Source organism: Pteropus medius, unplaced genomic scaffold (assembly GCF_902729225.1).
Source record: "Pteropus medius unplaced genomic scaffold, Ma_sr-lr_union100, whole genome shotgun sequence".
In the NCBI taxonomy this organism is placed as follows: Eukaryota; Metazoa; Chordata; class Mammalia; order Chiroptera; family Pteropodidae; genus Pteropus; species Pteropus medius.
In genome coordinates this window covers 58,141,156-58,164,559 of record NW_024344378.1, presented here as the reverse complement: position 1 = coordinate 58,164,559, position 23,404 = coordinate 58,141,156, and the positions used below count along the sequence as shown (strand labels likewise).

Here is a 23,404-nt window from a genome sequence, read left to right as displayed (position 1 = left end):
AAAGGAGAGCTCCCTTAGATAAGAGGTTGGAGCTCGACATCGAGGGCCAGATAAGAACAAGTGGAGGACGCTCCGGGACGGCGGGTGAGAGCCTGGGAACTGGCCAGGGCGCTTGGTGCAGAGCGGCGGGCAGGACAATGCAGGCCAGCTCCTCCTGGGCTCCTCTCAACGCCCGCTAACACAAGGTGGCCGCCGGCAGTCTCCTGTCCAGGGCAAACTCGCCGTCCCAAGATGTGCCACAGGGCACTGTGGGTGGCCCTGCCTGTGCTCTCCCTGCTGAGCTGCTCTGGGCAGGGGAAGCCTCTGGAGAGCCGGGGTCGGGCGTTGGCAGGGGGCGATGTCCACCACCTGCTAGGGGGGCCTGGAGATGAGCATGAGGGAGGCACCTTCGACCTAAGGATGTTCCTGGAGAACATGAAGGTGGATTTTCTGCGCAGCCTCAACCTGAGCGGGGTTCCTCCCCAGGACAAAACCCAAGCGGAGCCACCTCAGTACATGATCGACCTGTACAACAGATACACCACCGACAAGACGTCCACCCCCGCGTCCAACATCGTGCGCAGCTTCAGCGTGGAAGGTAGAGTTGGCTCCACCTCGGCACCTGGGGGTTGGGGGAAGGGCTCAGGGGTCCGCAGCTGCGCTGTCCAGTACGTTAGCCACTGGCCACACGAGGCTCTTTAAGTTTCAATTTAAATTAATTAAAATGAAGTAAAGTTAATATCCTTTAGTTTCACTAGCGTAAATTCAAATGTCTGACAGTCATACGACTACCCTACAGGACAGTGCAGATAATGGAATATTTCCCTCATCGCAGAAAATTCTACTGGGCAGCTCTGCTCTAGAAGATTCTCCTGCCCTGGGCCCGGTGCCACGTTTAATTCAGCCGGAGCTGGGGGAATGCCAGCTCTCTTTCTTCCATCCCTTCCTTTTGTCCCCCTTTCCTTACCATCCCCTTCCCACTTACAAACAGATGACTCAGCCTCCAATCAACCAGATAAATTCCTCTGAGAGATAAATGTTGGAGGAGTACTTAATTATTTTATAAATAAAAAATAATTTTACTGATTTAGGAGGACTAGAAGATAACGAGTGTTAACCTTAGGGCTTATTTCCGCCCACAATGTAGGTGACTGATTTTGTAAGCAGAGAAACAAGGCTCACAGATGCTGTGGGAACTTGCCTAGGTCACCTATTGGTTAAGCAGCTGGATTCTGACCCAGGCCCACCTGTCTAGTATTCCCTGCTGCTTCAGTCTCCCTCTAAAGAGCCAACAGCACCAGGCCTCTCTGCTCCTGGGCTGGATCCTTGTAAACTCTAGCAGGCCTTGCTCAGTGCCAGGGCAATCCAGACCTGCCTGGTCTGCAGAGTGTATGCCCTGTCTAAAGAACCCTGTGGTCACAATACATGCCCAGCAGTGCCAGATTTTCCGATTGCCCAAAAGAAAAAGAAATCTAGTTTTTATGTAAACTTGCCTGATTTTTAAAACATGAGCTTTATTTATTTATTTTTAATGCAATCTGCCAGCATCTCACCAGGCCCATGGGGCATGTCTGTAAGTTCTGTATTTGGGGAAGGCTGGGCTTATTTGGCTGGACCTAATCACCAGATCCCATAGTCTGGGAATCCAGTGTTTAGAGCCATCTCGATAACACTCCTCCCCTTACCCTCCAGCATTGTCCATGTCCTGGAAATGAGTGCTCTGATCTGATCCTAGCTCTGCCTGTGGCCAGCACTCTTGTGGCAGCCAATTATGCTTCCCTTCACAGATTTCACAGCCGGTCTGAATGTGGCTCAGGAGGGAGGATGTCTGACTGCAGTTCCAAAGCCATTATCAAGGCATGCCACAGTAAGAGCATATTAGGTCACTGATGCACCTCTCACAGACACTCCTCATTACAGATATACCACAAAAGCTCAGCATATTCTGTAGGAGCTGGAATAGCTGTGAGGGGGCCACAGAGAAATGTGTGAAAAGTCATGTGCTTTGGATGGGTGGCATGCTCTAGTGGGAAGGATGGTCGGGAGAGGACACGGAAATATTAATTGAGTATCTACTATGAGTCAGTGACAGTATTGGGTAAGTTCCATGCCCCATCTTGTTGAAGCCTCAGACTAACCCTGGGAGGCAGGAAGGATGAGCCCCATTCTGTAGATGAGGAAACTGAGCACAGAGGGACTCAAGACTTCTCTAAGATCATAAGCAAAGGAAGAGACAGAGTCACAATTGGCACTTTAGTCTATCAGACACCAAAATCTACTGGTTTTCAGGACAGATATGGTCTGCCTTCAGTTAGCACATGGTAAGGTCTCATGAAATGCAACTTCTCTTCCCTCTTTGTGACCAAGCCATGGTATAATAGAGACATGCTAATGGCCATGTGCTAGCCAGAAGTGAAAAACTGGACAGTTGTGTGGCTAAAAGGCAAGTCCCATTTTTGTCTGACATGACAAAGCAGTTGAGGCTAATATATATTTTTACCATAAACATTAAAAAAGTCATCTACTTTCACTTTGCTCAAAAGTTACAATTCTGAATGATTGTTCCACTATTTAAATGCAGAGATTTTTAATATTGTTTTAATGTTAAAATTTTACCTTCCCTCTCAGGATCTCTCCTTTAAAATTGGCACTCAGAACCTGACAGTGTATTTTATTGTTTTTTTTTTTAATTTGGTAATTTTTAAAGTGAGGATCTTTACAGAATGTGGGTACTTTCTCATTTAAATGCACTAATCCCAGGTTCCACATCTGTAAAAGCAGAATAGTATTAGATCTTTTCAGTGTCAGTGTGAAGAGTCAAGTGAAATATAGCAAAGCCCTTAGTGCAATGCTGGGCATGTAGTAGATGTTCAATAAACACCTGGACCTGCTCATTCCAATGAAAGGCATTTCCTGCATTTTCCTTTTTTTTTGGAAGATCCCAAATGTACCTTTCAGAATACTCTTCTACATTAAGAGCTCGAATGGAACAAAATAGAGATTTGATAATGTCATCTTGAATGCCCTTTCATCTAAGCTATGAGTCTCAGTCTTGTTGTCATAAACCAGACCCTCCCAGCAGATGCTCATCAATATGTATTTGCATTTCAGATGCCATGTCTATATCTGCCACAGAAGACTTCCCCTTCCAGAAACACATCTTGCTTTTCAACATCTCCATTCCTAGGCATGAGCAGATCACCAGGGCAGAGCTCCGACTCTACATCTCCTGTCAAAGTCACAAGGACTCCTCTCATGAGCTGAAAGGAAACATGGTCATTTATGATGTTCTGGATGGAGCAGACACATGGGACATTTCTGCAGGAACCAAGACCTTCCTGGTGTCCCAGGACATTCGGGACGAGGGCTGGGAGACCTTTGAGGTCTCCAGCGCTGTGAAGCGATGGGTCAGAGCAGACTCCACAAAGAGCAAAAATAAACTGGAAGTGACTGTAGAGAGTCACAGAAAAGGCTGTGATAAGCTGGATATCAGTGTTCCCCCAGCCTCCAAAACCCTGCCCTTCTTCGTTGTCTTCTCAAATGACCGCAGCAATGGGACCAAGGAGACCAGACTGGAGCTCAGGGAGATGATCGGCCATGAGCAGGAGACTGTGCTAAAGAAGTTGTCCAGCAATAGCCCTGTGGGTGCAGGTGAGAACAAGGATGGGGTGGAGGATGTGGAAAGCCACATGGCTGTGGGGTCGTCCTTAGCCAGACGGAAGAGGAGTGCTGGGGCCAACAACCACTGTCAGAAGACCTCCCTACGGGTGAACTTTGAGGACATTGGCTGGGACAGCTGGATCATTGCACCCAAAGAGTACGATGCTTACGAGTGCAAAGGTGGCTGTTTCTTCCCCCTGGCTGATGATGTGACCCCAACAAAACATGCCATTGTCCAGACCCTGGTGCATCTCAAGTTTCCCATGAAGGTGGGTAAGGCCTGCTGTGTGCCTACCAAACTGAGCCCCATCTCCATCCTCTACAAGGATGACATGGGTGTCCCCACTCTCAAGTACCACTATGAAGGGATGAGTGTGGCAGAATGTGGGTGCAGGTAGTGTCAGCCTGCATGTGGGGGAGGCCAGCTGGGGAGGGAGTGCTAGTGAGAGGTCTTATGTCCCCCTGAACAACAGAGATTAAGTCCATCTGCATGCCAGCCTGGAAGGAAAGGGAGCTGTCACATCCTCAAGGTAAAGGCCTGCTCTCCCTCTCATGGCTCAACCCATGTACACCACTGGGTTTAACTGCAAGGGAAGGTGATGTCAAGGGGATGTATGGATCTGGGGAGAAGAGGGAAGCCTGGAAGGGTTGTTGGAGTGGAAAGGGATATGATGAAAGGGGAAAAAGAGAAAAATAATACAGAATCAGTAGAACACTGAGCAAAGGTGAGCCAGAGGGATATAGACAGGTAGAACATGTGCAGAGACTTAGAGAAATTAAAGGAGTTGAGGAGGATAGGGCTTATTCCAATAACCTCAGGGAGTGCAGAGGAAAGGAACAAGGCTATGTGCTCTACATCTATCATTTCACATATTCCCAAAATCCAGTGAGATGGGCGTTATGACTCCCAAATCTTTACATGCAGAATCCAAAACTCAGGCAGGTCAAGTAGCACTAGTCAATGGTCTGATTCCATCTCACAGGTTTACGTAAGTCTGTCCATCGCCAAAGTCCAGGACCTTCCCATGTGCCCCACTGCAGTTTAGCAGATCTTCTTGTAGCTAAAGAAAATTAGAAGTTGGGAGGTGGGGAGTGTGGGGCATTGGGCAGAGATTGGCCAGTTCTCACCAGTGTGACTGGACTGCCTGTCATATCCAGGACTCATTCTAACTGCTCAGTGCCTGTACTGATTCAATGGCCAAATGCTTTTGTAAGATCACCCCTGAGTCACTGAAAAACTACTCCTTAAACCAACTGCAGGATGGAGAAAGTGCAGGACAGCAGCACTCAGGCCACAGCATGCATTGTGGCTGGAGCTATTTTGACCTGCTGGCACAGTACTTGTATGGCCATCAGGTTCACACAAGGCCACTTCTTTCCTGTGGACTCAAACTGTGTGATGGTTTGGGAGAGGTGGGCACAATTTACCCAGAGGGATGGGGTGGCCTATGGCCTGCATCTCTGCAGTTACTTACTCAGCATAACCAACTCAACTGCAGTGGGCTTCCATCCACAGGGACTTCACATAGGAGACAGGGATCTCAGGAGAATTCAGGTTCTTATAGGCCACAGCCAGCTCTGCCTGCATTGCTGGCTTTCTTAAGTAGTGTGCATCCAGCCCCTGTCCTAGGCTTGAGCCCCAGAACCAGACTCAGACCTCACTGACCCTAAGAGAAGACAGAGTTCTGTTTCCTCTGCATTTCATTCTCTCCTCTGATTCTTGAGGCACACACGGAATGGGGTGGAGTGAAGAAAAGTCTGGAAGTGGTGACAATTTCACTCCATGGCCCTTCTGACTACTGGCCAAAGCAAAGCCTATAGGAGGTCTAGAGAGACCTGAGCCATTTCCACCGGTGGAAGCTCCCAGTTTATTAAAAAATGATTTGTGCTAAATGTTTACATGGAACCAATGAACAGCTTTAAATGCAATAAAACATTGCAATAAAAATGCAATAAAACATTGTTTAATTACTGGAGTTTTAGAAAATAATAATTCCTGGTACAACAATGTTGTTCAATCATAAAATGAGTGATATCTTTTAGTCCTGGTGGTGTATTTCTGTGCCTGCATCGAAGTTTTACTTGGAAATAAAGTCAAACGTCTCTTCTGTGGCCTTTTGTGCATGTGAGTCCTAGGCCTGATGATCTCCCAGCCTCACACCCTGCCCACCCCTCCCTGCAGGCCCTTTCTTTACTACATGGGTGGAGGAGAAAGCATGGAGATGAGCTACCATGGGGCGATGGACACATGTGGGCAGTGTCCTTGCATGTTGGGGGTGAATGGATGTGTCTGTATGAGGGCATGTATGTGGGTATGTGGGTGTGGGCATGAGCATGTGTGAGTATAGATAACTGTAGGTGGACAAGGATAGTTAATCACCATGCCATCATTGACCTCCATACATCAGAAGAGAGGCCCTGACTCTTGCTAAGAGACACATCGGCCCTAAGTCATCTGCACCTGGTGCCCACACAACTCTACCAGCATCTGCCATCACTATACTCCTGCTCAGCTGCCTGACAATAATCAAAAACCCTCAAGCACACTCCCTGTTCTCAGCCTTTAGGTGACTGTCCTGGCTGCCCCACTCCCGGCTCCACAGCCCAAGTCCACCTTCTGGGACCCAGCTCTAGTGCCACCCCCTCTGGTCCCTCTCTCAACACTCTGATTCTGATCTTCCTGGCTCTGAGGAGCACTACACAGTTGTCACTGGCTTGGCATGAGGACCCAATGGCCTCTTGTCTTGAGCCACCTGTGGCGCCAAGTCCCGTGTAGACAAGGCACAAGAGCTTCCAGCCTCTGTCACTCCTGGAGGGCTGGCATGACCTGCGGCTCAGGACAACCCAATGTGGACAGATATGCTGGGACAGGACATGAAGAAGTGACCCCAAGAAATGTGCTCTGGCTCCCATTTCATGGCAGTATTATTCCACCAGCTTTCCCAGCACTGGTCCACCCCAATCAAAGCATGAAATGCAACAGCACCATCCTCTGGACACAGTTATGCAGCAAGTTAGGCCTCCACCTAAAGACCATCACTTTTACTGCTTCATTTGTAATGCTTCCTAAAGCATGTTCTTTTTTTCATATCAGGGTAGTGATGTTATCACTATCGCATGTATGAAGCTGAAACCCAGCAAAGTGATGAGTTGTCAGGATTGATGGCTGTCCCCTGCCCCTCGTGTAACCTACCCTTGGGAGCAAGGGGAGAGAGAGACTCAGGGACGCCAAGCAGAAGCCACAGGCAGACACAGAGAAACAGTGAGATGGGAGTAGAGCAGAGAGACTGTGAGGACAGCCACAGAGGAAGGCTGGAGGTGCTCCGAGCACTTAGCTGGGATTGGAATTTGCACTCAGTGGCTCAGACAACAACTATAAGATAATAAACATTTATATTTATTTTTACAAATGAAGGGGAGATGGAGGCATACGAAGGTCTCACATTTTGCTCAGAGCCACTACTAGCCAGGAACTACTAAAGCCAGGATTTTAACCTCAGTTGCGACACCAAGCCCATATACTCTCTGTTGCACCGGCCTCTACCCCGAAGCCTTCCTTAAGGTCAAGGTTACAGTCACACTAGCAGGAAGAATCAAAGCTACAGCATGAACCAAATGAACCAGATAAAACCTATGCTCTCCTGGACAGGCATTGCCCTTCCCTGGACTCTGTCTCTGCTTATGTAGGGTCCTCTAGTCAGCTAGACACCCATAGGGCACTATTTACTGGAGAAGGAAGAGAAGGACGCCCCTCTCTCCTTTGGTTAATGCTCTGCTAACATGTTCACTAAATATTGTGGCTTGTACCTCTTCCCGAATTTTGCCAAAATTGGTAGAAAGGAATTCCTGGATCAAATTCAATTTTGATTGCAGCCTTCACTTTTCTAAGCCTGTCTTAATTCCCATGTGAGCTGGGCCAATGCAGGTGAGAGTGGGAGTTCACATCACTCCGAAACTCTTTTTCTCCCATCCACCAAAACTTTGGTTCCATATCCAGCTTGTCTGACCACCTTCCTCTGTCATGGACATAAGTTCCTTCCCAGTGTCCCTTAGAAATCTGCAATGCCTGCCAATGGGGCCTCTGTATCTGGTCCCATCTCAGAGGTTCCAGGAATCTCCTATATCATCACCTTGGGTGGTCTTTATAGTAGTAGGTGGAGGAAGCAGAGGCCCAAAGGGCGCAAGGCATGTAATGGGGAGCCCAGGCCAAGCCCACCTCTGTGGGTGCTCCATCTACCTAGACAGCTCCTGCAACAGATCCCAGTCTTTAGCTTTGATGGCAATAACTGACATGAAGAGAGCCAGCCAGGCTATACTGGCCTCTTACCCACAGAGGACCGGTGCTCTTGAATGCACACAGGTACAGGTGTGTGGCCTGGGCAGTCAACTGCACAGGGCCCACTTGGTTTCATGTTCTGCTGTCACCATTCTGAAATTCATAACAGATTTTGAATAAGGGTCCCTCATGTAGCTGATGTAGCTGATCCTGTATGCATGTGTGTTTTCCCACATATCAGGGATACTCTGGAGGCCATTTCAGTCTTCAGCACTGACTTGATTCTGATGGGACAGGGTTTGCTAAGATTTGCTGCTGAGAGCTTGCCCCAGGGTCTGAGCTAGAGGACCACCATTCCTCTTCCCCAGAGACTTCTCTGATTTGTGACCAATGGCAGCAACATGGTTCAGATCTCAAAGGCTGGCTTCTTACATACATATGGCAGCTCCTTAGGGGGATCCAGATTCCTGGGAAAGTCAGATCAGTCTGTTTGAAGGGGTCTCGCTTTCCCCAGACTCTCCTTAACAAGGAAACGAGACTACACAGTTGGCCCCACCTGTTTCCATCCCAAACAAGGTGTCAGGTGGGCAGATGGGTGGCTTGTGTGGGCTGGGCAAATATGTTGGATGAGGCTGAATAAATTTTTTGGAGCTCTTTTCTTTTTCAAATAAGAGCATTCCCTCCAGGCAGAGATCTCTCATCACTGGCCTCAGTTTCCCTGAACATTTCTCACGTAGATGACTACTCCTCCCTAAGGGAGCCTGTTTCATTAGTGGATGACTCAGGTAGGGGTCCCTGAGCTGCAGCCAAAGTCTGCTTCTCTGCAGCTCCCCCTACCCCACCTTGAGCTCTGTTCTGACTGAGGATCCCCTTCCTTTGGGTAAGCCCTAACACATATGCCATCTCTGCAGGGCCTCTGCTGTGTCAGGTATGGCTAGTGTGGGCCTCCAGAGACCCAGGGGCTTTTTCTAGTTTAGGTCAAAGTGAACAAAATAAAGACAATGAAATATCATTCACAAAAGTCAAATGTAGTTTGTGGGGTGTTCAAATATCTCCCTCTTTTTAAAGAAATGATGGAGAACATAGGTGATAGGCTTTTGTTTTCTATTGTAGTCATGCTTGTCAAAATAAAATACTGACAACTTTGCATTGCTTTGCAAAATGATTTTTGAATGATTATAGGTTTTTGAAATCCCATGCCACTGACTCCTCCTAGGTTTGGTCCCCACGGACGCGCCTGGGAACCACACGAGGAGGTGTGCCTATTGATGTCACCGCATCCATGAGAGGAACCAGCCTCACCCAACTTCTATCCAGGACTTGTCACCCTCTGGGCCAGGCTGCAACCGTGGTCTCCAGGTCTGGCCAGATCACCCCAAGCTCCCACTGTGCCTCTCTTTCCTGGTCCTCCTTTAGGCTTTGCGAATCCTTGGTTTTTACACCTGCTCCCAGCATCTGCGCATCACAGATACATATGTAATGCCCATCTTCTCATTCCTAACTTTTTACCATGGCTTTTTACCTGATTTTTGCCATAGCTCTCATTCTCAAATATGACTTGGGACATAACCTATGTGTCCTCACATGGCCAGGCATGCTCTGCCTCCTGCCCAGCCCACACAAGCCACCCATCTGCCCACCTGACACCTTGTTTGGGATGGAAACAGGTGGGGCCAACTGTGTCCAAAACTTCAGGAAAACACCCATATCAACAAGATGCAGCAGGCAAGGCCAGCCCCCAAAACAATAAGAACACATGCTCACTTGTGGAGAACACAGACCTAGAGCCATTGAGGCATCCCCTCCAGAAGGAGCCTGGGAAATGGTTCCTGGGTCCCCAGTCTAAGGTCTCTGAGACTTAGAGTTCAGACACTCCGCAAGGCCTCAGTAAAGGTGGATATTATCACTATTAATCAAAGGAATGCAGATAAGAACAAGGAAGTTCTATTAAAGAGCCTCAAGATGCTCATACTCTTTGATATAGGAATCTTGACTTTAAGTCTCCATCTTCAAAAACTCTTAAATATGGAGAAATCTTGATGTTCACTGAACATTGCTTTTCATAGTGAAAAACAGGAAACTATTTAAAATGACCAACAAATAAGAAAATAATTTAATGAACTATGGTTAATTCCTTTCTCATTTTTTCCTGGGCCCGACTGATGATAAGAATCAAATTTTTCTCCAGAAGTCATTGGAACAACAGCTGAGTGGCAACAGGAGGATACTTGCCTGCCCGCTGAGCTCAGAAAGAAAGACATGGCAGAGTGAATAGCCTCAGATCACACCTGGAGGCCAGCCTCTGGTTAAGCTTAACATGACACAGGTTTGAATACAAACAGGGCCAGACAAGGAGTAATAGCCCTCTTACCCAAATGTACATGGATGGATATGTGGGTACACATGTTCATGTACCCACACATACCCATGCACACACTACACACACATTTGCATTCATATAATACACCATACATGTGTGTGCATCACACACTTGCACACATTGCACATATGCACCCATGCGTGTGTGCCTTTGACTCAAAGGTAAGCAAAATCACCAGGACTTGCTGATGTGTTAGGTAACTTCTGACACTACAAAAAGATTCAGAGGAGATAACCCCTTCTTGACAGAACTGAGAAAGGCAGAAAAAAAGGAAAAGAAGCTAAGGATAGTCTAGTTTATTATCAGGGCCAAAGTAAGATGTAAACGAGAATTAGCCACAAACCGTCTTTTGTGTTTAGTCTTATTCATAATCATGGAAATGATAATGAGGTTCCAGTCCATCCATACTTATTAGATGTGTGTAAATAAAACCATGTGAGATTATAAAAGATGGGCTCTGGCTAGGGGGAAAATGAGCACTGTTATAGGTGCCTGGAGGGACTGCCAGTGGGTTTGGTCACGCTGGGTTACAAGTAACATCAGTTAGAGCTGAGAGATCCAGAAACTCCATTTCTTTATATACACTCTAGGGCACATGAGCAGAGGCATACTCAGAGTTGGATAATCAAAACAACAACAACAACAACAAAAAACTGGGGATAGCCTTGCAGTGGGTACCAGGTATCCACCCAGATCCCCCTTCAGGACCATCTGCTGATAGCTCACAGCCTGCCTCTCCCCAGGAATTGTCCCCAGTTACCTACAGGGAGTAACTTGCCCAGTTTATTTCCCTTCCCCAGGGACAACCTCCATTCAATGAGGTGTGGGGGCATGAAGGCCTAGCCACTGACTTCAACATGGGGTAATTCTGAAGGGCCATTCACTCCAGAGCCCTCTGGAATTGGCTGAGGCCCCTGTTGCAGCTGTATCATACTAAATTTCTTCCCTTGTCCAGTCCAATGTCCTCCCCGCTGACAGGTACAGCTCCTGGAGTGCTTCCAGTCCTGTCTCAGTCTATTTCTCTGGAAACCTGACCTGTGATGAACCAAATATCTGACAGTAGGCAAATAGTTGACTAAAGGGTGGCACATTCATTAGGTAGAATAATGTAGCTCAAATAAAAAAATCTAATGTCTAAATACCAAAAATATAACGCTGAATGAAAAAAGCAAGCAGCAGAGGAAATGTACAGTATGATATTAGTTACATAAATAAAAACCTATACAAAGTCTGCATGTATCCTAGGAATATGCTTGCATATAAGGAAGCTTATAGAAAGACAAATAGCAAATAGCAGGAAGGTGAGGAATGTCAAAAAGACATCTTATTTACTTATAAAGTTCTTTTTTTTCTTATTTATGTGATTTTAAAAAAAGAATACATATACTGAAACAAGAATGGAAGTAAACTGGTGTTGAAACTATTAATTTGGGGTGAATGAATGTTTTGTTTAGGGTTTTGGGTAATGTTAAATATTTTTAAAATTTCAAAAACAAGAAAAAACATTATGCAGTCACACTGTTACCCTCTGAATTGGGACATCCTTGGTGGACTCGCACAGACTTGATTTCTCCTCTCTTTAAGGTGCCTAAATCCTGAAGCCTCTAGCTTCCCCATAATGAATACTCCACATAGGTTTGCCCAAGCTCTAAAGACTAGGCCTTAAGAAGGCCTTCATTTCCCTAATGCATGTATCAGTTAGGAATGCTTTCAGCTGCAGGCTTTAGAAAACATGGCTCAGTTGCTAGGAAATTTGCTTTTCTCACACAACATCTGAAGATGGATAGCTACCTAGTGTTGATCGAGAGCTAGATGAGAGTCAGCATCTCAGCCTTTAGCTCATGTTTCTCTCCTCATGGCCACAATATGGCTGCCTCAACACCAAACATTACATTTATATTCCCAACAGGAAGAAGGAGAAGGAACACCCACAGGAAATGCTCATTCAGAGATCCCTAGAAAGCTTTTGCTACATCTCATTGACTAGACTGGGGTCTACTGGCCAACCCTAGCTGCACCAGAGGTTTCAAATGGAAGAAGTCCACTTTCCCAGCCTCTGTGATAGCAGAAACCTAGGGAAAGGAGATAAGCATGGTCACTAGGATCTCAAGCTGAGAGCAGCTCCCACTGCACACATATCTTGTCCAAGACCCACATGCAGGCCCATAGCTCTGTTGATCCTCACCCTGTCTCTCCTTTCTTCTCCTGGAAGGGAGTGTCCATTGGGCCCTCCACAGGGTCTCCATAGCATTTGGCAATGTCTCTGGAATCATCCTTGCAGCAATTTCTTAATGTATTTGTCTTCCCACCTGTGAGCTTGGTTTGTCTTTGGGTCTCCAACACTGAGCCAGAGCTGGATCTAGCATATAGTTAAGTGAATGTCTATTCCTTCCACCCTTCTACCTGTATATGCTGTGCAGGTACATATCTGTGATCTCTTATTACTCACCTGCTAGCACTATAAGACTGATGAGGTGGGAAGGTAGGAAAGACAGATTTCAAAGTCAGCTTGAACTTTCAGTCTCTCAGTATTCTGAACTCCCTTGCACACATTACTCACTGTCCTCAGTGGAGGAGAAATGATATTCTTAGTACCAAGGGCAATCGGAGGCATCAGCACTAGATAAACAAAGGCTACCACTGTACAGGCAAAACTGGACTTTGCACCTCTGACTTGCAATAGCACAGAAGAGAAGGAGAGACTCTGCTCAAAAATGCATGAAGCTGTAAACATTGTTTCAATTCCTGAAAACATCCTTGTGGGAACTGGAAAGCATTCCTGGGTCTGTGGAACTGGACAGTGAGTATGTGAGTTCTGTGCTTTCTGAGGACTTCAGTATCACAGTTGGATGTGGAAGCCATGCTGGGTCTCACCCTCCAGCACCATCAGGATCATCCATGTCAGTGCCCGAACTGTCCTTCTTTTGACTGATCTATGTTCCCACTGGGAAATGTTTGGCCATTCTCTTCCTCTGGTTCAGTGACCATCACCCTGGTTTGCCAGGGACGGTCCTGGTTTATGCCATGTGTCCTTATATAATTAATATTAGATGCCTTGTTTGGACAGCATGTTATGTGGTGTCCATAGTCAGAGACAGCTCAGAGGCCAATAGCAGCGGTCAGTCAGAGACAGCAGGGTGGTCGGAAGGGCATGGGTTGAGGGGTTAGCCCAGTCTGAGCTCAGATCCTGACCAGGTCACTATTAGCTTATGATCACATCATGGGAACAGGCTCACTGAGTCTTGACGTCCTTGCTTATCACCCCCAAAATGACATACAATGCTTCTCAGCTACTTAGGAAAAGTTCATCTGGGCTCTTGCTTTTCTGAGCAATGCTTAGGAAAATGTTAGAGCCACTTTATTACCTTCTATTATACTTTACTTCTATTACACTCTGAAGCCTTCATTTCCATCCTCTTTATTGTCTCTCTCATGTGTCCTAGTACCTTTGGCCTTCTTCCTTGTACCTGGGTTGGAAATGAGTGTACCGCCTGCCAACATGTGTCCTTTCCATACACACACACCAGAGGTCCTCTGTGTGCTTGGCACCCAAACCTGAAATTTAACTAAATGCTTGGGGCCCATAGAGACAACTCTCCACTTCCCTGATTTGCCTAAGTCCTGGGGCCTCACAGAGAAGATCCTGAAGCCTGTTAATTATGGGGGTTCAGACATATACAGATATATCTGGTGAACCTGGGGAAAATGGCAAAAATGCAATAAGAACGGCTAAGTCTTGAGGGAAAATTATCATAAGTGAGGATGGCTTCTGGCAGGCAGGGCTTTTAAGCAGTAGCATGTTGGTGACCTGAGACATGGGGTGAGACCACCCCAGACAAGACAGGCCAGAGAAAAGAAGACTATGGATAAACCAGTCTGAAGAAGGGTTTGAGAGCACCGTTGAGAGGGAGAACTAACAGACTTATAGCAGGAAGGACACTTGTTCCCTGATCTTCCAGAAGAGGTCTGGGCACTAGAGAAGGAATCCCTTTTTTTAGTGCCTTGAAAAAGGGAGGAGGAGGCTGGGGAGAGAAGGAAGAAAGAGAAGAAGGAGGAGGAGGGGAAGGAGGAGGAGAAGGGAAAAGGGAAGATGAAGAAGAAAGAGGAAGCAGGAGGAAGCCCCCTGGAGAGCAGATGCTCAGAGAACATCATGGATGTCCCTTCATGACCCTGGATTTGGCAAAAGATTCTTAGGTATGAAACCAAAGCAAGAGCAACAAAATAAAAATTAGATTAAATGGACATCATCAAAATTAAAAATGATGTGTTTCAAAGGACATCGTCAAGAAAATGAAAAGACAACCCACAGAATGGTAGGGAATATTTGTAAATAATATATCTGACAAGGGACTTATATCTAGAATACATAAAGAATGCTACAGCTTAATAATAAAATGACAAATGACCCAATTTAAAAATAGGTAAAGGATTCTGAATAGATGTTTGCCCAGGGAAGATATATAAATGGCCAATAAGAACATGAAAGTATATTTGACATCTTTAGTCATTAGTGACTTGCAAATCAAAACACTCCATACTCACTAGGATGACTAGAATCAAACAGAGAGATGATAATGAGTGATGCCGAGGATATGGAGAAACTGAGATTCTTATACACTGCTGGTGAGAACATAAAATGGTGAGTCTGCTTTGGAAAACATTCAGGCAGTTCCTCAAAAAGTTAAACATAGAATTACTACTATATGACCCAACAATTCTATATACCCAAGAGAAATGAAAAACTGCACCCTAAGAGAAATGAAAAACTGTACACCAATGTTTAAAGCACCGTAATTCATGGTAGCCAAAGATGAAAACAACCCAAATGCCCCTCACCGATGAGTGGATAAACAAGTGCTACATACATACAATAGAATATTATTCAGACATAAAAAAGAATAAAGTACTGACACATGATACAGCATAGATGAATCTTGAAAACATTATTTTAAGTGAAAGAGTCAGTCACAAGAGACCATATATTATATGAGTTCACACATATAAAAGTCCAGAACAGGGAAATTTATAGAGACAGAAAGTAGATGAGTGATTTCTTCAGCCTAGGAAGCAGGGATGGGGGATGGCAGATAGAGGATAACAGTTGAAAGGTGCAGGGTTTCTTCTGAGGTGATGAAAATGTTCTCAAATTATTGTAATGGCAGCAGCTCATTTCTGTGAATATACTAAAAAATACTGAATTCTGCACTTTAAATGAGTGAATTGTATGCATGTGAATTATATCTCAATAAAGATGTTTTTAAAATAAAGATTAAATAAGACTGTGTTCAGAAAAGTAATACAACATGGTACAAATGAAATGAGTGGTTATTTTTCAAATCCATTCTTTCTTCAGAAGCCACGTGTCTCTATGACGTGCATTATTTTCTTTTTGTGATTCTAAGCATCTTTTCTAACCTCTCCTTATTAGGCTGTCCTCAGAAGCCCAAGCCAGGCTGGCCACCCAATAAGGACCAGATGCCCTCTCTGCAAACTAGCTCAGGACATACAACCTGAGTGCCTCCAGTACAGGAATCTCTACTCAGCCGCCAGAAGCTCATGGGAGTGCTGATGCAGTAGGACACATGGGAGGAAAGGGACTCTTAGGAGTGCTCACCTACTTGCCCCTGAACCAGCATACCTACCTCCTAGGATCAGTTCCACAACAGGTACCTTGGACAAGAGAGGTGGAGAAGGCTTGCTTCCTGCTGCTTCCTGGACCAGTCCCTGCTTTTATCTGCTACCTACCCCTCTTATCCCAGAGCCAGTCCTTATGCTGGGCCTGCATCCTGGTGAGTGGTCCCAGCCTCATTTCCTGGACTTGAACCATCCCTAGGCCCCAGGGCCTCCAGAGTTCCCCACTACCTGCTCCCAGGTGGCCCCTGCTATTAGATTTCCAAGACAGTGATCCACCAACCACTCCTACCACTCACCTCTGCCCCATGTACAATCCCGTCTTATCACCTGAGTTCCCAGGGAACAGGAAGTAGTGGCTTCACCTGAGCATGCAGCAGACTATCTGCCCTGGAGTTATCAGAGACATGACATTGCTGGGGTTACTAAAGTCATAGAGACTCTAGTTTCTGCTCATGCTGCCCCAACTTCCCACTGCAAGTGCATGCTTGGGATTGTGACATAGAGACAGGAACCTAAGCCCAGATAAATGGGTACAGAATCCCTAGAGGGTGGTGATGTCCTCCCTTCCTTCAGCTGGTCCATTACTCCTCAGCTCTGTGAACTTGGGCAAGTTCTGTAAACCTCTCAAGCCTCAGCTTCCTCATCCACAAAGCAGGAGGCACAGCGGTTTCAGAGAAATCACCTCAGATGAGGTGTGCAAATGAGGCTATGACTGAAGGTATCACCTATGAAAAAATATTGCACTAGGCCCTATGGATCTGGGGCAGCAGGAAACTGACTTGACCTTGATTATCATTCTTACCATATTAACTTCCTGGTAAAAATGATTTCTTAGTCATGAATTCTCTTCAGATTCAAAATGTCTTTCTCATCTATTTGAGAAACTCATGCATTCTCACAGCCTCCTTAGACCTTGCACTCCCATGCTTCATCTCTAGGGTGGCTCTAGCCAAAATTTACTCTTACTGTCTGTAACCTTGAACTGCTGCTCCACTGCACAGAAAATATTTGGTACAGGGAAGGGACAGGACAACCGTATTCTTCAAGAGGTTTCCACATTGTGGAGAAAGCATGTGGGTCATATTCCCACTGATGATAGAACCTTGGTCATGAGATAGAACCTTGAGTCAGCCTGTGACACACCTCAGAACTGATTCGAGTTCAAAGGCCCCTGACCTTGCTGGGCTCATTGCCTGATACACAGTGCCCCTTGGAGGCACCGGTGGGAGCTGTACCTGCAGTTGCTCCAGTTCCCTTCTGGAATATGATGTCATCTTTGGGGCTGTGAACATTTCCAAACACAAGTGATTAACAGCTGGAATAATCTATATTCTCAAACTTTAGTTATTGTTTTCCTTTTATAGCACAAAATTGCTAACATGCCCAGTTGAGGAGTAAGAATAAGAAATAAACAGAATCAGCTCTCCTTCCTTGCCTAAAACAGTACTTTTCAGCTCTTCAAATATTTGAAATAATATCAATTTTACATGAACTGTCTCATAAAATATAAAAATGAAGAAATAGGAAGAGTATAAAATACTTCCTAACTCAAGTTCATTATTGCCTTGATACCAAAACCAAAAAAAAAAAAAGGCAGACTACAGATGGCTCTCCCTCATGAGCATGCAAAATCCTCAGCAAAACAGTAGTCAATCGAATCCAACAACATATAAAAAGTATAATACATCATGACCAAGTAAGATTTATCCCACACATGCAAGGCTGGTTAAAAATTAGAAAACTAATCAATGCAATCAATCATATTAACAAACTAAAGAAGAGAAAACATATGATCATCTCAAAAGATGGATTTGACAATATCATATATTCATTCATAATTTTTTAAAAAGCTCTCAAAATACTAGAAATAGACAAGAATTTTCTTAAACTGATAAAGAGCATCTACAAAAAACAATCTACAGCTAACATCATACTTAATGGTGTTTAATTGTGAAAACTGAATGTTCTCACCCTAAAATCAGTATCAAGGCACTGGAGGTCCCAAAGAATGCAATAAAACAATAACAAGAGATGTGAAAGAAAGAAATATAACATTAATAAACTCTTAGAAAACTCCAAGGAATCTCCAAAAACATACTAGGATGAATAAATGAATTTAACCCCATTGCAGAATCTAAGATCAATACTCAATAAATAACTAGAAATGAAAGTTTAAAGAAAAAAAACTATCATTTACAATAGCACCCCAAAATGTAAGAAATACTTAGGTATAAATTTAACAAAATATTTACATAATCTGTAGGCTGAAACCATACAAAACTGATCAAATAAATCAAAGAAGACCTACATAAAGAAATATGCCATATTTAGCAATTGAAAGACTTGGTATTGTAAAGATGTCAATTGTTTTTCAAACTGATCTATAGATTCAACTCAATCCCAGTCAACTGTTTGATTCTAAAATCAATTATCTGAATCTAAAATTTATATGGATAATCAAAGGAACTAGAAACTCCAAAATAATTTTGATGAAGAATAACAAAGTTGAAAGACTCACACTACATGATTTCAAGATATACTATAAACTATAGTAACCAAGACAGTATGGCACTGGTGAAGAGACAGTCCAAGTAGAAGAATATATCAGAACACAAAGTACAGAAATAGACCCACACATATGTGGTAAATCACTTTTTGACAAAATGCCAAGAGAATTCAATGGAATTCTTTTCAAAACTAGTGCTGGATCATCTGGATATTCACATGGAAAAAAAATAAACCTTGACATTCTACTTCACATCATACATGAAAATTAACTCAAAATGGATTATAGATGTAAAACTTAAAACTATAGAACATCTAGAACAAAACATTAAAGATAAGCTTTGTGACCTTGAGATAGACAAAGATTTCTTAGATATGGCACCAAAAATATGAATCATAAAAGAAAAATTGACAAATTAGAATTTAACCAAAAAAAAAAAAACCCTTGATCTTCAAAATTCATTGTTAAGAGCGTGACAAGACAAGCCACAGATTGGAATATCTGCAACACATGTATCAAGCAAAAGACTCATATCCAGAATTTAAAAATAACTCCTTATCGATAATAAGACAAACAATCTTTTCCTTCTCCCCACCCCCAACAAATGAGCAAAAGTTTTAAACAGACATTTTACCATAGAATATATGGCCAATAAATATATGAAATGAGTCTCAACACCATTAGTCCTCAAGAAAATCCAAATTAAAATTACAATGAGAAGCCATTATATGTCCGTGTGAATGACTAAAATTAAAAAGTCTGACAATTGGTAAATTGTTCGTATTAATTTGGAGGAATTGGAAGTCTCATACATTGCTGGTAAAAATTTAAATTTTGGAAAACAGTATATAGTCTCTTAAGACATTTAACATGCATTCCTTTCCTAGCAAAAATAAAAACATATGTCCACACAAAGATCTATACTCAAACTTCCACAGCAGCTTATTTGTAAGAGTCATACACTGGAAGCAACCTGCAGGTCTACCAAAATGTGAGTGCATAACAAATTGTGGTCTATCTATAGAATGGACTATAACTCAGCAATAAAATAAATTAATTAATGGTTCACTGAACATGATGGATGAATCTCAAAAATCATTAAAGCATAAAAAGTGAGTAAAAGCAAACAAAAAATAGTACATATGGCATAATTCCATTTATGTGAAATTTTAGAAAATGTAAACTAACCTACAGTGTTTGTCTGGAGATGGAGATGCAAAGGTGCATGAGGAAAATTTAGGGGTGAGGACAGTATACGTTATCCTGATTGTGGTGATAGTTTTATGGGTGTATACACGTGTCAAAACTCATCAGATTCTACTCTTCAAATATGGGCAGCTTATTGTATGTCATTATACATCAAGTTGTAAAAAAACAAAAAACAAAACAAAGAAAACATGCATTTATTATATAATTTAGGATTTACTAAAAATATAATAAATAAAACAATCAAATAAATGAGTGCACATTCCCTATGTTTCAGCAAGCCTAGGTCTGAAAAATTTATTCTACGGAAACATGAAGCACCAATCCTTAAGAACATGTGTTTGAGAACATTTATCACAACATTATTTATAGAATCAAAACCAGAAACAACTTAAAATATACCTCACTACATTACAGTATAAAAGACTATTAAGCAGCTATTCAAGGGATAAACTTTATATACATGCTTCAACTTGGAAGGATGTTTAAGTGAAAAAGTTCAAATTATTGTGCATGCTATTATGAGATGACACAAGATAAATGGACAAATGCATAAGACAGCTACACGTTAAACCGTTACTATTGGCTGAGCTAGAAAGGCTTTGGAAAAAGATTTTTCACACATTTATGAATTATTTAACTTGTAAAAATGAGTACATTTTACTTTTATTTTTTAAAAAGCAAAAAATAAAATAAAGACAATATTCGTCTTGCTTTGAAATGCATTCCAAAAAATATGTTGGGTTGAGGGTTAGGGAGGGAGCCGAAGAGGGAGAGGTAAGATAAAGAAAGTGTAATAAAATGTCATTGGTAGAATCCAGGTAAATAGTACATGGATATTTGCCGTACTATTTGAAAATGTCCATAATGAGCTTTGAGGGGAAAACTTACATGGAATGGAGAGTGGGGGGTGTGCGGGAGAGAGAGAGAGAAAGAGAGAGAGAGAGAGAGACTGAGGTGGGTGGGTAGATAGGTGGATAAATAGCCAGACTGACAAGGCCTCTGGTCACTGAAAAAAGCGAATCCACAATGTAACAGATAACTCACTCCTTCCTGGATTGTCCAAGCTCCAGGCATGTTCCTTTTGATCAACCCACCAGCATACCTTTTGAGTCATTTAATTTTATGCTGGAGTCACTGTGGAGTATGCTCTGAAGTGAACATCAAGTCTGGATATCTCTCAGATGTATAGACTCTCCAAACATACAGAGGCCTGTGGAAGCTTCAGGGCCTCAGAAGCCCTCGAGTCTTAATGGTCTTAAGGGCAACCCCTGCCCCTAGGTATATCTCTTCCCAACCTCACAGAGGAGGTCTGATCATAATCTGCCTCTCACCAACTCCTACTGAGTCCTTGACTTCTTTGTTATACCCACTAACATTGTTAAAACAATACTGTGAGGCTTTTCTCTTTTTGAGGAAGTCAAAGCACAGAGCAATCATGTCACCTAATCTAATGCTCTACTCTAGGAAGCAGTAGAGTTTGGCTTTGGGCTCCTACGCCCACAATCCTGACACTTCTACTCACATGGCTATGGCTGTTTATACAAGGGGGAGGAGGCAGGGGCTCTTGACTCCAACCCAACTCCAAACTCAAACTCCAAGATTGCAATGGGACTCTCTGTAGCCCATGGGCCAATGGCCAGCAGGCCAGATGGGAGGATAGAGAGCATCCCCTGGCTCCCACTCTGGGACTTGCCTAGAACACCTGTTATGTTCTCCCTCATTTGGGGGCCAGGGCATCCCTGGCTCCTGGAGAGTATGGAGAGTTTCCTCCCACTGTGCTTAGGCCACACCCAAGAAGGACAGATTGTCTCTCCTCACACGTACTGTCTAACTCAGGCACGCCAGTGACTTGCAACAGACTGCAGTTCACTTTCTCCTCTGTGACACTCTGGGCCATCCACCTAAATCAATGCACAGCAGCAGCTCCAGGCATCCCATCCTGAGACTGCATTTTGATAAGAGTATAGGGGAAGCACTTTCCCTAAAACAGTCTTATTCTGGTTCATCTTCATCCCTGCCCTTCCTGGTCCAGAGACTCTGCCTGGGCTCAAGCAATGATGGAAAAGTATCCTCAGAGGACCAGGATGCATGCTCAGAGTTCTGATTCCCCCAAGTAGAGGCACAGCGAAAGGCCCAGTGTTCCCAGCAGGCACTTAGGAGGCCTTATTATTATACTAAATCAGGCTCACTTCATTGGCTGCAAACGGTGGAGTGATGTGACCATATGTCACTGGGCATTAAACAAATCCTAATGAGCTAAAAATATGTTTCTTTTAGCTAATTGACCTCTTTGGCCTTCATAAACCACTTGGTAAACATCCTCAGATAATGATTTCCAGAGAGCAGATTGTGGCTCTCAAGTGTGCTGAAAAAGCACCCCCTGTCCCCAAGTCTATCTCCTCTGGCTGCCTGCTGAGACACCCATGAGTGCCTGCCTGCTGTCTGCACAGCCCATGAAGTGTGTGCTGGAAATAATAGGGCAAAGTGAGAGGAGTAGAGCCAGGCCTCTCTCCCAGTGTTCTTCCCCAGCTGTGTGACCATGCTTTGAACCATAGTTGTCTCACTTGTTGAGTGAGGGAAATGTCCACCCCTGGAGGGATGCAGAGAAGAAGCAGGGGTTCTAGGATCTAGGAAGGACTCACATGACTTTCATGTGAAGGAGCAGAAACTAGGAAACAGAGAGTCCAGCAATTGGTTCACCTGGGATTGTCTCATATGCTCCGTGCAGATAAGGAGACTGGTCTTGGTACCTGTGGGGCCTGGGACCACAGAGACCCAAGTTCTACTACTTAGTTCTCCCTGAGAGCAGCAGGCAGTGGGCTGAGCCCTCAATTAGCAGGAGAATGGACACTCCCTATATCTCAGAGCTAATTTCATCTGACCTAGAGTCATTGGTTCCATTATGTCTGGAAGGCAGGTTCCCTCCTCACTCACCAGGTCCAGACATGTCATTACCATCATTTGAAAGCTGTCGGGAGGACCACACAGGTTCCCTGGAGTCATTAGCAAAACATAGGAATAAACTTTAAACCTTGAAATTGATAGGAACCTCAGACTCAAACTCTGCACTGTCTGAGCCAGTGACCCCACAAGTTTTTTCTCTCCACCCTCACATACCCCACTTACTAAACTGTTTCTTCAGCTATGAAACAGAGATAATATCTAACAGAGAAAACTTAGTAGTTGAGTGTTTCCTTCTTGCTTGACACTGTGAAGTACTTTACACATATTTTCTCACATTATTACACAATAAGTGAGACACTTCCCTAAGACCATGGAATAAAGAATGACAGAACCATGCCTCCAATGATTTCTACCAAATTTGAGAAGCATCGACCACCCAGTGTAGTGGGGAAAAGTTATTTACTTGCAGGTTAATAACTCTACTTGCAAAGAAGACTATCAGCTTGTAAAGCATAGAGCATAGTTCCTGTATGTGGCAGGAAATCAAAAATAAATGGTAATTATTCAAACTATTATGTACAGAGATGACACAGCAAAATGACATTTAGTATACCTTCTGGGTTAAACCACCTTGTCCCCTTCTGCCCAGTCCCTAGGGCTGATGAGCTCGAATTAGACAGGATTAAAGGCTTACTGAAGGTGGAAACCACACCCCTACTCCCGCATTTAGCCTCAGACCTTCTGTCTGCCAGCTGAGAAGGACAAGGAAGGAGGGCAGCCGCACAGGGCAGCGCTGTGGCCTTGAACACAATCAAGAAAATTTCTGTGCAGGAGCCAGCCCTCCTTCTGATTCTCC

The 23,404-nt window shown here is 44.0% G+C and overlaps 1 protein-coding gene across 1 annotated transcript; it reads left to right on the top strand.

The window, feature by feature from the left end:
* Window positions 1–5,579, top strand: GDF2 (growth differentiation factor 2). The gene is made up of 2 exons (XM_039872326.1): window positions 1–577; window positions 3,091–5,579. The coding sequence occupies exons 1-2, from the start codon at window positions 232–234 to the stop codon at window positions 4,035–4,037; spliced, it is 1,293 nt and encodes a 430-aa protein (XP_039728260.1). The 5' UTR covers window positions 1–231; the 3' UTR covers window positions 4,038–5,579.
* Window positions 5,580–23,404: the final 17,825 nt, after the last annotated feature.